Genomic DNA, 13,761 nt, shown 5'->3' with positions numbered 1-13,761 from the left:
TTGTGTTTACCAGCGGGCATAACTTTTAGCTTTAAATTACAAGCATTATCCAGTTTACGGCTCTGTCAGCCACCCTTTTATATAAATACAGTTTAACAGATCAATACAATATGCGGACACTGAACTGTGCCGTATTCTGTACCCAGATAACAGCAGTGGAGTGTTGACCCTGGATCCCAGTTTACTGGCCAACCACAACCTCTCCGTGAAAGCAGTCCAGACTTCCCAGGTCGACTGTTGTGTGACCTTTGACCCTGGGAGTGTCAGTTGGGGTTTTGACAAGTGCGATGCCCCCAGAGGGGCAGTCTGTGAGTTTAAGAAAGGTAACTGTCGCTGTGGGATTACATCATGCAAAAGTACAAAATGGACTACAAAATTATAACGGCAAACAACAATTATAGTATGCATAGTATTGGTCTTACACATGGAACCTGAATTATAATTAACATTTTTCCAACAAAACATTCATGGTTGTAACTGATTGCAGATGGAGCAGACGTACTGAACAGGCATTTTCCAAAGACCCCCATCTTCAGCACGCTGAGCAGAGATCCTCTGGCCAAGCCGGTGAGTCAGACGTGAAGCTGGTCCATATCAACCGATGGCACATAGTCATTTTCAACTTAATGAAGACCATATGTTATGGATGAAACTATCATTATAATAACAAAGATATGTGTTATGTCATCCTCATTGTATTTCAAAATTCAAAATGTGCCGTTGAAATATTAGTGTATATTGTTAGCTGTTTTTCCTTGTATTTTCATCCCATTTCCTCATGTTTCTCCTCACAAATTCACACTTTTCATTGGCTGCATTGAAAGTTCCCTTGGCGATTTGCATTTCTGACCCACACGCATCAACCGATCAAAGAAATACTAGCCAGGATAAAACCAATCACGGTTGATTGAATCTGACTGGGATCACGAGAGACTGGCATCTTTACCTCACATACATGTTACGACTACGGGCTCCGACCACAACGCTCCCATACCTAGTTGGATCACACACTTCCCCTGTTGGTGTCCATCCCAGGTGATGGATGAGATGAGTGTCAACAGTTCCTGGAGCAGAGACCTCCGCTCCGCTGACATACTGACCCAGGCTCTGCTTCGAGTGGTGGAGACGCAGGGGCCAGGCGTCCTCACCTCCACAGACATCACTTTCCTCTGCCAGATGGTGGACCTAGACCGGGTTCCCCAGGGTTCCTCCTCTGAGACCCCCGGGTCCGAGACCATGGTGTCCGTAGCGACCAACTACCTGAAGTTGGCCAGCTTAGTGCTGGAGCCACAGACGGCCTCCTGGTGGCTGGGCCCCACCGACGACGGGGTGAGGAGAACCAGTTCAATCTTTGTTTGTTTGTTGTTTTTCAAGTTGTTATTATCGTTGAGTCTTTTTGGTGAACATGATTCACCAAATCATTGTGAATCATGATTCTGAGATTAAAGTCAGAATTCTGACTTTAATCTCAGAAATCTTTCTTCAATCTTAGAATTCTGACTTTAAAGTCAGAACTCCAAAAAAATAATCACGCGTGGCCCTAATCCTCTTCCTTAGACAAAAACAATGAATATATATATATACTTTTTTTTCTAATACCCCCTTGCCCATTGACACTTAGACTCGATAGATTCATCAACGAATGATCCTTAGACTCAATAGATTCATCAACGAGCGATCCTTGTCCTCCAGGTCAGTTTGGGTCCGTTCACCATCGTGGAGAGCATCGACAGACTGACCAGTGCTCTGGCAGACTCTCTGTTCCATGAGGGAAGAGGCTTCCGTCTGTCCACCAACAACATAGGTGATGAAACACCTTAGTATGTCACTGTGGGTCAGGGAGCAACACAACATTGACATGCTAACTTACAATTAGATGAGTCGACTACCCAGACAGTGGTAGATAATGTTAGGTGGGCTAGCCCAGCACTGTTATCCGTGGTCCAAACAATCATACTGAAAATAACTTTACAAGCTTGTTGAACGTTGTTGTAACTTCATAATGTGACCGTTTATATTGGAGTGTTCCTCAGAGGTTTATATTCTACTTGTGGTGTTTTTTTAATGGCCAAGGAAGTCCACCAATTACCGTACACACGCGTGGCCGAGCTAGCCCACTTAAAGTGCGGCCATGGTGCCTTATGACGGCGTCTCTGACTTTGAGGAAGTGAAACTACACAAAAGATTTTATTTGTTTATTAGCTGACTTTATACAAATACTATTAATATACCTTTTCACATTTACCTGAATATATATGGGTGTAGTCGATACACCCCATTGTGATATGTTATGGTTATTTAATGCTTTTAGATCTTGTTATCTATCCCTTTAACAGTGTTATGATTTTTTTTTTCTAGAATACAGTTTGATCAGCTCAATGAGCAAAGATATGTTTGCTTACGCGTTTTGCCCCTGTGTGTGTGTGTGTGTGTGTGTGTGTGTGTGTGTGTGTGTGTGTGTACAGATGTGCACGTGGAGAGGGTCAGGTTGTCTCAGGGGAGCTGCAGGCATGTCTTCAAGCCCTCGGCGATGACATCTCACAGCAGCAGCGTGGAGGAGCTGCTGGTCCCGGACACTGAGCTGCACAGGTTACACACGCTAGGTAGCGCAAACACTCTCTCACACACACACACACACACACACACACATACGCATGCACACACACACACACACACACACACACACACACACACACACACACACACACACACACACTGCTGCTAGTCCCAGACACTGAGCTGCACACTCTAGGTTACACACTCTAGGTAGCACACACGCACGCACATGCATGCACACACACACGCATGCATGTGCACGCACACGCATACGCACACACACACACACACACACACACACACACACACACAAACTTCACAGATTACACGTGCTAGGTAGCACACAGACACACACACACACACATACATTGCAAGGACACACATGCACATTGACATGTCAACACATCATAATTCAGATACTGTACATGCTGTGCTCGGCTCTGTGGACAGCTCTGAAAGCAGAACATCATTAAAAGTCACAGTGCTGTTTGCATAAGTCCCTCAGTGAAATGTAAAACGAGAGGAAAGACCAAACAAGGGCTTGAATCTGTGTCCTCAGGACACGAGGAGGTGATGTTCATCCATACGTATTACAGCCGTCTGAATGAGATCATGTCTGCGGCCCAGCAGCAGCAGACTGCTCCAGACGACTCTGAGAACGACCAGAGGTAGAAGGAAGGAATTTACTACCGGTTATGGATGGCGCTCGGGTTTTATTGATAATGTGAAATGTTGCATGATGTAAAAAGAAAGGTCATGAATTAATTTAAGACTACTTTATGAAAGATTTAGTAGGCCTAGGTCAATAATAGATAATACAAAAAAATCCAATATGCAGGTGAATTCTCAGTTCCTTATTGGTATAATAAAACACATTTGTTTTTTAAGGATGAACTTGAATCACCTGTGTGTCCGTGGTTACCTTTCAGCGTTCTTCCAGGTCACCTGACCACAGCTGTCATCTCTGCCACTGTTCGAGACCCCGTCAAGGCCCAAACTGTTCCCGTGACTGTGCAGTACACCCTCTCCACCTCACACGTGGTACGGTCTGCCCATTCTATCCAAGCTCATAGACTATTCCATTTTGCACATGTAGGGTAGGGTCCAAACTATAAAACTCCTATGTCTAAAAAGGTGTTTTTGTTGGACCTACCCCTCCCCATTCTCCCCACTGGAACAAAGTATTGCCGTTCAGTGATTGTGATTTATTGTCATTAGTGGAGGTTTTAAACTCGTTCTTTACCTTAATGATAAATTAAAACCACCTGTATGTGTGCTGTGATAGGCTCAGTGGTTTACAGGCTAATTTACCTTTATTTATTAAATTAAGCTTTGACTAACTGTTCTTATCTAATGAAGAGCACCGTTGGTATGTAGGGACTCTTTTTACTTGCCTTTGGCCAGTGATAATCAGCAAAATAAATAAGGGTAAAGATAAGACTTCATTTTCTGTATCAGTTCTCAGGAGGCTGACACATTTCTTTATCTGAGCATGATGTCTGCATTACATTTCCTCTCTGAATAAACATAACCAGTCAACTGTTTTACATCCAACAACTGCCAAGGAATTCTTAGCCATTGGATTTGATCCATGTTGCATTAAAACATCATTGTCCTTCTCCAGGGTATAGCACACGATAGAGAGAGAGAGAGAGCAAGAGAGCTGGAGAGAGACATTACAAGTGTGAAAACATGCATTTCTGTTCCTAGGCGGAGTATTCTCAGCGAGTCACGCCTGTTTGTGTCTTTTGGAACTACACCCTGCTGTAAGTATTAGCAGCAGCCGAGCCGGCAGTCAAGGCCGGTGAATGCTATAGCATGTTATGCCAGTGTGGATCCAGAACTACTAGGTTAATGATACTTGGTGTTTATACTAGTCCGCCGGGCAGCCTTGTGCGTGCCTAAATGTCCGTCTGTCGGCCTGTCTGTGTGTCTGATTTACGCAGCTATAAGCTGATGTATTATGATGTAATACTTTAGTTATGTAAACAAGGAATACAGTCTGTAAAGATGTAGACATTGACCCTTTTTGATGGTTTGTGGTATTTGAATGCGTGGAAAATGTGTTAATTGTGTGTGTGTGTGTGTGTGTGTGTGTGTGTGTGTGTGTGTGTGTTCGTGTGCGCGTGTGTGTGCGCGCGCGCATTTGACCATGTAGGCGGGAGCATGCCCCTCTCTGGTCCAGTAAGGACTGCAGAGTCACGTACGAGGGCTCTGATGTCACATCCTGTTTCTGTAGCCACACCACCAACTTTGCTATCCTCATGAACTACCTTGAATCCAAGGTAACGCATTGGGCAACTTGTGTCACTGTGGATGGATACACAACAATACGATGAGTGATTGAACTATTGAGCGATTAATTCATTTTAACTGTCAAAACCTTCCACTTAATTTCCTTCCCCTTCCATTTAAAAAATATATATATATATATTTAACACAATGAATGTGTTGAATCTGCCCGTCCAAAACATACTTGCCACCTGCCACCTGACCAGTAATGAACAATATTGTGTGTGTGTGTTTGTGTGAGTGTGTATGTGTGTGTGTGTGTGTGTGTGTGTGTGTGTGTGTAGTTATATAATATTTACCAGTAGATGTCACACTCTAACCACTTGCTTTGCATGCACAATTCATGGTGTGAAAACAAAGATCATTAGCAGCACCCCATGCACTTTTTATTTTATAAATATCTCAGTTTTTCTTCGCCTTCCCCCATCTCTGACTCTTTTTCTTCCCTTCTCTTTCCCCACTCTCTCTTATCTCCATCTCTCTCCCTCTCCCTCTTATTATCTGTCTTGGTCTTTCTTTCTGTCTGTCTGTCTGTCTTTATCATTCCCTATCCTTGTCTCTCTCTCCCTCTCTCTCACTCTCTCTGCCAGTGGAGCACCGAGGAGGAGGCCATTCTGACCAAGCTGACGTTCATTGGCTCGGGAGCGTCTCTGTGTGCGCTGGTGGTGACCTTGATGCTCTTCACCGTGTTAGAGTGAGAGGCCAAATCACACACACACACACACACACACACACTCACTACACAGTGGCATGTTAGGAAACTGGAGGCAATGCTAGATCCAATGTGATTGGCTTTTTTATTTTTAAGTTAAGTTTAAGGTTTTGCTGAACTTTTTGCTTCAAAAAAGACTAAGGACTAGAGTCAGAACTAGAACAGGCTCCCCCAAGTTACAATTTACAATCCATATTTAATATGTTATCGAATCAGGACTTAAAGGCCCATCTATTAGTGACAGGAACACCTGCTGGTTAAAGCAAATAACTGTGTGGCAGCAGCTAATTTAAAATAGGATGGTTTGTTTGTGCTTCAATCATCTGAATGAGGAAGAAATGTGATCCCAGTGACTTGATTTGATCAATGACTGTTGGTACAAGAGCGGGCGGTTTTGATATTAGAAATGGCTGCTCTTCACCAGACGATATAAAGAGCTATTTTTGCTATTTATGTACATATACAGTGTTGAGAAGGGGTAAAGGCCAATTTCCACCAGAACCGTCTCGGAAGCGTCACGGCAGCGTCACGGCAGCGAAGCGGCTGTGTTCCGTACTGCAATCCCCACTAGAAGTGGTCCAGACACGTTTCGGCTGATGGCTCAAGACATGCATAATTATAATATATGAATTGTAAAAATTATTATGATTAGAATGATTCATACAATATTATTCACATGTTATATTCAACCCCTACATAATATATATACATCAATATTATAACCCATTAAATACGGTATGATTTATGCTTTAGAGATGTCATGATTAAGCAACGTTGCGGTCCGCTCGCGATACTAGACTTGCGATTAGAGAATAGAGGAGGCATCGCCAATCTTCTTGATTGGCTGTAGAAGTGTTCTGAGACACAGCTGCGAACCAGCAACCTTCAAAAATAGAAGAGGCAAGTATCGTAAATGAAGTGCCGGTTTGGGGATGGTTCCGTGCCGTGCCTATTCCAGTGGAATAGCCTACATTGACTATAATGGTTTCTATTGTCTTCGGCGAACATTTTACTGCCGTGACACTTCCAAGACGGTTCTGGTGGAAATTGGCCTTAAATATAACAGTCAGCAAGATAAACAGAGGAAGCCAGCACTGATTGGCTCTTCAGCACTGACTTCGTCAGTCAGCTAGTACTATTGACGGATGCTAATCCAGTAATTAGTGCTGTCTGTGCATGGATCCAATCCCAAGCTTTATGGCAGCATTTCCACTGCTGTTAATTAACCTGATTAATTAACTATCAGCAGGTGAAGAGACCCCTACGATTTACTACTGACCTAAATCAGACACGCACGCACACACACACACACACACACACACACACACACACACACACACACACACACACACACACACAGTACTGATTGTGGCTACACCCAGCCCAGCGTGAAATTACCGTGGCGACGGTGGGTAATGTAGATGTGAAATGAGTCTTAATGAGACCTAATCTATAAGAAGGTAATGAGTGGCTCTTTAGTTCGTCACCCTCCCCTACCCACCCACACTACCTCCCCCTACACATAGACCTCCTTCCCACTTGGTCAGCTCCTCTGCTCCACTGCAGCTACATATGTCTTAGGACACCCTGGAAAAGGGAAACATTGCGAAACATTGTGTTTGTGTGCTCTGCTCTTAGATGCCTATTTGTTACTAGGTTTGGGCCTCCTCTTCACTGTCAATTAGGGCCTTATGTCGGCCCTAATTGTTGCAGGGCCGTTTCAGTGTTGGCTAGGTTCATTTATGCAGTGGTAGGTAGAGACATGGAAAAATACAGCGATACAAATTAAATGTGTGAAGATTAAAAAAACGAAAACTATTAAACAATCATTTCATTCCATTCGCTTAAAAAATGCCTGTTTGATTCTATGGTTGGAAAAAGCTTGCATAGCAACGCTCTGTTGTTCATAACAGCAGTCTATTACACTGAAATAACAAGGCTGTGTAATAAATTGAAGATAAAATGTAGTAACCTGATATTATTGACAACATTACATTAAAAAAATCTGGAAAACTAAAAAGTCATAGAAGTCACTGTACACAAACACACAATTCCCTCTTACAGTCCTTTTCCTCCACAGCATCCCCAGGTCGGACCGGACGTCGATCCACAAGAACCTGTTTGTGGCTCTGATCTGTGCCCAGGTGGTCCTGCTCTGCAGCGGCTCAGCGCTTCATCACAAGGTCTGGATATCCTGCCCACCCCCCCATATATTTCATCAAGTGAATGCAGACGCTGACATGAACGCTGACATAAACAAATTAACTTCAACAATATGACGACAAAGTGCAGGTCGCACATTGTCGTGATATTGTTGATGTTAATATGTTTGTAGAGGCAGTCGGTCATGTCGTGGTGTTGCTGCACCTCGCCTACAGACAGCTGTGGGGAGCCCTGATAAGCCAACTGGTTATTAACAAGCGTTTAAACCATGCAAAATAACATAATAATGCATTATTGAACCGCATATATTACAAAAAATATATAGTACATGATTTGACAATTAGTTAATGATTGCTCTGGCCTGAAGAATCAGATGCAAAATCTTAGTATGTAGGCTTATATCAAAATATGAATATTATTTATTATGCAATAGTGCAAAATACCTTCAGATTTGGAATTGTGAACATATTCCTAACAAAAGCCTACCAGTCAAACGAGCCGGATGGTTGCGTGACCTCATCTTATTAGACAATCACATATCACTGCCTGTGACTTTCTCTCATGCTATCCAAACATTATGTCATCGCAACACTGAGCGGCTAGCAGTCATTCTAATGGGATTTAGAAATCGTTAACGTAACAGCAGGCCAGGGCTGGGGGTGGGGGGTGGGAGGGCAGCACCAGTCAAAACAAATGGAGAGGCATCTCTGGGTGTGACATAAGAGTCCGGTAATGTGGAATCCATCAGGGGCCACGACACATGGTCCAGTCCCTCACCGGAGGACTGAGGAGGGGTTGACCCCCACCCCACCCCACCTCCCGGACACGCCAGGGAACACTTAACCTCCGGGGTCACATAGCTGCATGGAAGGGTCTCAACAAATCATGGGCAGGGCGGTGGAACAGACATAGAGCGGCAGGGTGGCTTCGTCTAGTTGTTGGAGTGTTTGAGGCCCGGTTCTGGGTTGGAACCAAAGTGTTCACAGTCGAGCTCGAAGCATCCTTGAGCTGGATGCTGAATCACAGCATCCAATGTGTCGTGCCTTTTTACCTGCCCGAGTGGGAAATCGAAAATGTAAAACGAAAATGTTTTTTGAAAAAAAATTAACATTTACATCATCGCAGGACAGTGAGAAAAGGTTGCTGATATATAAAGACATCATATACAAATTCTTAACCCTGGTATTTTGCGAGGGACATCCAGGCATCTTGTCTGGGCAGTGAGTGACGGCGGCCACCGCATTTATTAGCAACTATGGATGGCCACCCCTCAGCTGTCCACCCATGACCTCTACTTATTTAACCTCTGACTCCAAACAATTATAGTGTGTGTTTGTGGGTGTGTGTTTACATACATATGTGTGTAGGGTCTACTTACATATGAACTCTTGTATTGTATTGCCTACCCTACCTTTAATGAGCTGGTAGGGGTTAGCTCAAGGATTGCACAAGGATTCCTACTGGTAGACTGGACATTAGGTTACAACAATTCTTCCTTTCAATTTAATTTAAATAATCTTAGTATAGACACAGAAACACTCGCTCACACACACACAGATCTGAACAGCGTCAATCATCAAGAGATATTGTGAGAAAATCTGAAACTGGTTCGGTCCACATTGGCTAGCCTGTCTTTGTGTGTGACTCCCCCTTCCACCACCAGGTGGCGTGCACGGTGGTGGCAGCGCTACTCCACCTCTGCTTCATGGCAGCCTTCAGCTGGATGCTGGTGGAGGGCCTGCTGCTCTGGAGCAAGGTGGTCGCTGTGAACCTCAGCGAGGACCGACACATGAAGTACTACTACCTGATCGGCTGGGGTAATGCTCAACACCAACGCAAGCTAAACTTTTCACTGAGGCGTTTTCTCTACTAGGGGTCAAATGTCGTCATTCCACAGATACTTGCATTATGATATGGTTGGGAGACTATTGCCTGGTACACTCTCTATTTATTGTAATTTTGTTGTTTTAATGTGTATCTTTGTATTTATATGCATTTTGACATTTACTTTGTTTGATTGTTTTGTAAAGCACTTTGTAACACTGTTTTGATAAGTGCTGTATAAATAAAGATATTATTATTATTATTATTATTACTATTACATTTTCATATTACATTTTTTCTCTTTTCTCTCTCTCTCACTCTCTCTCTCTCTCTCTTTCTCTCTCTCTCTCTCTCTCTCTCTCTCTCTCTCTCTCTCTCTCTCTCTCTCTCTCTCTATCTCTCTCTCTCCCATCAGGGCTGCCGGTGTTGATAGTAACCATCACGCTGGCCTCGTCTAGGGGGAGGTACTCTGCGGACGGTCACTGTTGGCTCAGCGTCCAGAACGGGGTCATCTGGGGGTTCGCTGGGCCCGTCATCTTCATAATCCTGGTCAGGAACTCCTTATTTCTCCTTATTCCTTATTCGAGTCACTTGTCTTTTCTCTGTTACATTGCTCTGTGGGTCTCTGCTCTGGTTTTTCATTTTTTATTGTTTTTATCTGTCATTGTGTGTTTTCTAGAATCATTATATTATTATTCACAGAAATTGTACTTTGTAGTTAAATATTCGACATGTTAAACGGCACTTTATCTTAGATCCTCTGCTCTTCTCTCTCTCCTATCTCCTCTCCCTCCTCTCCATCCCCTCTCTCCTCGCCATTTCCATCCTCTCTCTTATCCTTTCCCCTCCACTCTTCTCCTCTCCATCACCTCTCCTATACTCTCCACTCCTCCCCTCTCCTATACTCTCCTCTCCTCTTCCTCCTCTCCATCCTCTCTCTCCTCCTCATTTCCATCTTCTTTCTTATCCTTCCCCCTCCACTCCTCTCCTCCCCATCACCTCTCCTATACTCTCCTCTCCTCTCCTGCCTGCTCCTCTTCCCTCTCCCCTATTTTCTCAACTCCTCTTCCATTCCTATCCCTCCTCTCCTCTCCTTTTCTCTCCTCTCTTCTCCTCTCCTCCCCATTACCTCTCCTCTCCTCACCTCTCCTCTCCTGCCCCCCTCCCCCCTGGGTCCTCTCCAGGTGAATATCATGGTTCTGACCAGGGTGGTGGTCATCACCATCTCCACAGCTAAGCGGAGGTCCATCATGCTGGTCATGGGCACCAGCACCGTAGAGCAGGCCTACGAGCAGATCAGGTACCCGCCACTTGGGGGAGACATTCACCCTCTTTCTGCCTGCAACGTTTAACCACAGTGGAGAACACCCCACGTCAGTCAAGTGATGAAAACGTCTGGAGGTTTATCAGCTGTGATGATTTAATTAACAGTGGCATTAATGTAACATAATGAGAAAATATCTAAATTGACTGCTCTTCAAACTCAACATTGCTTTCGTGTCAATTTCGTACCAGCAAATTTGCAGATATATTTGTGAATTTTAAAAATATGGTGTATGAGAAGCTCCTTTGGAAACACCGTTCCCAGAGTATACATCTTAATCTCATCCAAAACGGATCCAGGATCTGCCATCGTCGTCTCTATTGTCTTCCATGCGTTCCACTTGATCCCTGGTTCTGCATACCTTCCCATCGCTGGAAACAATTGTACAGAAGAGCGTGCCAGTATCTATGCCTGTACTCTCGCCTCCACACTGACTGCTCTGTGGAGGGATATCAATGCAGGCCTTGAGTGCTCAGGCCTCATCCTGGGTGGCATTCGGTCTGGAAACGTAAACACATTCCTCCACCATGTAATCTAGAGCCCGGCAACCATGGTGGTGCTGCTGCAAACAAACACATATATATGTATGTTTATGTGCACACACACATTTCACATTTACATTTACATTACATTACACACACATGCACGCACGCACACACGCACGCACACACGCACACACACACACACACACGCACGCACACGCACAGAGCTTTACATATGCACAGAAACCTATGCACACGCACACAGAGGCAGGGGCAGCTGGCTGTGGTTTGACGCGCACCTGAGTGTGAAGGTAATTCCACTCTAAACAGAATTAGGGTGGCTTTAAGGTGTGATGTTGTCACCCTGTCAGCCCAGTATAGCCGCCCAGTGTTTTGCTTGGAAAATTCTGCCCTGAACCACGGTGCCAACCCAGCTCAGGCCCAACTAATGCTCCAGCTGACTAATGCTTCCCTCGCTGACTTCCCTTCCCTTCCTCCCTAGGAGGAGAGAGTCAGGTTTGGACACTGGTCCTGAGAGAACATCTCATCGATTAAAAATGTGCACTTTCCTACCGTGCGCGTTCACTAATGAAAAAATAAAATGTATTAACCTTATGTTCTATTACCAACCTGTGCTTTGGATTCTGTGTATGTGTTAGGTGTTTGTACATGTGTGTGTGTGTGTGTGTATTCAATGTGTTTGTATTTGTGTGTGTATATACGTGTATTTAAATATGTATGAATATTTTTGTGTGTGTGTGTGACAAATATGTGTTTGTATATATTACTGTGGTTGTGCGTGTGTGTTTAAATGTGTCTGGTTATCCTTGTGTTTACGCGTGTGTTTAAATATGTATTCATATACTGCATGTGTGTGTGTGTGTATGTGTGTGTCCTACAGGGCTGCGGTGAAAGCTGTTCTGGTTCTTCTGCCGATCCTGGGCTTGACCTGGCTATGTGGGGTCCTAGTGCCCTTCTCCATCGCCATGGCCTACGTCTTTGTCCTGCTCAACTCCCTGCAGGTACACACACACTCACACACACACACACACACACACACACACACACACACACACACACACACACACACACACACACACACACAGACCTTAATGCAAGTGTGTTTTTACACACGCTTCGTAATAGCAACGAGGCTTTGCGAATGAAGTTTTCTGCTTTAAAAAGATAACAATTAGCTCCACCTGTAACTTCTAAGCAGACCCACAAAAAGGTGCTCCACATTCTTGTGATTTTCCATGTGACTTTTCTAAAGTGTTTTTCTTTTTTTGCTTTCTTTGTTGACTTGCGTACCGAGGCTGTCAAGGGTTGTATTTGTCCATGGCTAGGTTGAGTTAGAATGGACCTGGCTTGTGTTGAAACGTATGTGCTTCCTTATACAGTAGCACGGAAGGTCTATTAGCATTGTGTGAATATGGCACTTTCATTTGATGTTTAGTGTTCAGTTTCACTACAAAGTTGTGGATGTTTTTTTGTTGCTGTGACAGTTTAGTGCTTTTAGCGAGACAATGAGGTTATTTACTTGATTAGCATATAAAAAGGGCAATGGCTCATAATGCTGTGTTCTAATTATAAATGAATCCATTAATTCATTAATTAATATTAACATTATACATATAATTGTTATACAATTATTACATTTCAGGTTTATTAGTCATTAATTTATCTAACAATGTCTTTCTTTGAGCATACATATTGAAGCCTTTCAAAGGAATGTGTATTTTCTTGTGTACCATCAAGGTTTTTTACCTGAGGCGTAAAAACACCTGGGCCGCTCATTGCTCTCGTAAGAAGAAACGCGTTTACATTTGCACACAATTACCATAGAGTTTGAGAAATATCGCTTTTCACATGGAATAACAATCAATCCTGTACAACCTAATCCCACTTCGGACACACACACACACACACACACACACACACACACACACACACACACACACACACACACACACACACACACACACACACCTTCTCAATCCCTGCGTGGTGGAGAGGGAGGGATTGTGTGTGTGTGTGTGTGTGTGTGTGTGGTGGGTGTTACTGTTATTCCTACCAGCCCCTCAGTCCACAGATCCACGGCTGTGATTTGTAGTCTCTTTAAGCAGTGGTATCTTTAATTGAGCTGTATATTTAACAGGGAAATCAATGAAGGCCCTAAGCCACAGTGTGATCATTACGAGCCGCCCCGCGGTCCCTATAAATAGTTTCCCCCGCACTCCTCCGCATCTAATTGCAATTTAAAAAAAATACCCAACCATGTCAACGGTAATTAATGTTGAGCTTTGTTTGTTTATTTATTTGTTTATTTTAATATACAGTATGAGTGTTTTCCGTGGTGTCCGTGCTGCACCATGTCTGTTTATTTACAGAACAGGCTAATTAAATAC

At 43.8% G+C, this 13,761-nt stretch overlaps 1 protein-coding gene across 1 annotated transcript in view; it reads left to right on the top strand.

Moving 5' to 3' along the window:
• LOC311353074 (adhesion G protein-coupled receptor D2) overlaps window positions 1–13,761 on the top strand; it is a gene marked incomplete at both ends in the record, with an annotated part of 63,086 nt that overhangs the window by 2,426 nt on the left and 46,899 nt on the right. Inside the window, 15 exons of the mRNA XM_084472910.1 lie at window positions 147–323; window positions 488–567; window positions 1,036–1,329; window positions 1,693–1,804; window positions 2,466–2,603; window positions 3,116–3,224; window positions 3,486–3,597; window positions 4,267–4,322; window positions 4,715–4,841; window positions 5,439–5,542; window positions 7,641–7,743; window positions 9,387–9,540; window positions 9,963–10,096; window positions 10,732–10,847; window positions 12,255–12,375. Of these exons, the coding sequence (XP_084329036.1) occupies window positions 147–323; window positions 488–567; window positions 1,036–1,329; window positions 1,693–1,804; window positions 2,466–2,603; window positions 3,116–3,224; window positions 3,486–3,597; window positions 4,267–4,322; window positions 4,715–4,841; window positions 5,439–5,542; window positions 7,641–7,743; window positions 9,387–9,540; window positions 9,963–10,096; window positions 10,732–10,847; window positions 12,255–12,375 (1,937 nt within the window). The remainder of the gene's footprint in view (window positions 1–146; window positions 324–487; window positions 568–1,035; window positions 1,330–1,692; window positions 1,805–2,465; window positions 2,604–3,115; window positions 3,225–3,485; window positions 3,598–4,266; window positions 4,323–4,714; window positions 4,842–5,438; window positions 5,543–7,640; window positions 7,744–9,386; window positions 9,541–9,962; window positions 10,097–10,731; window positions 10,848–12,254; window positions 12,376–13,761) is intronic.

The sequence above is a fragment of the Micromesistius poutassou genome (genome assembly GCF_964030765.1).
Source record: "Micromesistius poutassou genome assembly, chromosome: 9".
NCBI lineage: Eukaryota > Metazoa > Chordata > Actinopteri > Gadiformes > Gadidae > Micromesistius > Micromesistius poutassou.
Note: the sequence above shows the minus strand (reverse complement) of the source record. Positions and strands in the feature narration are given on the sequence as shown.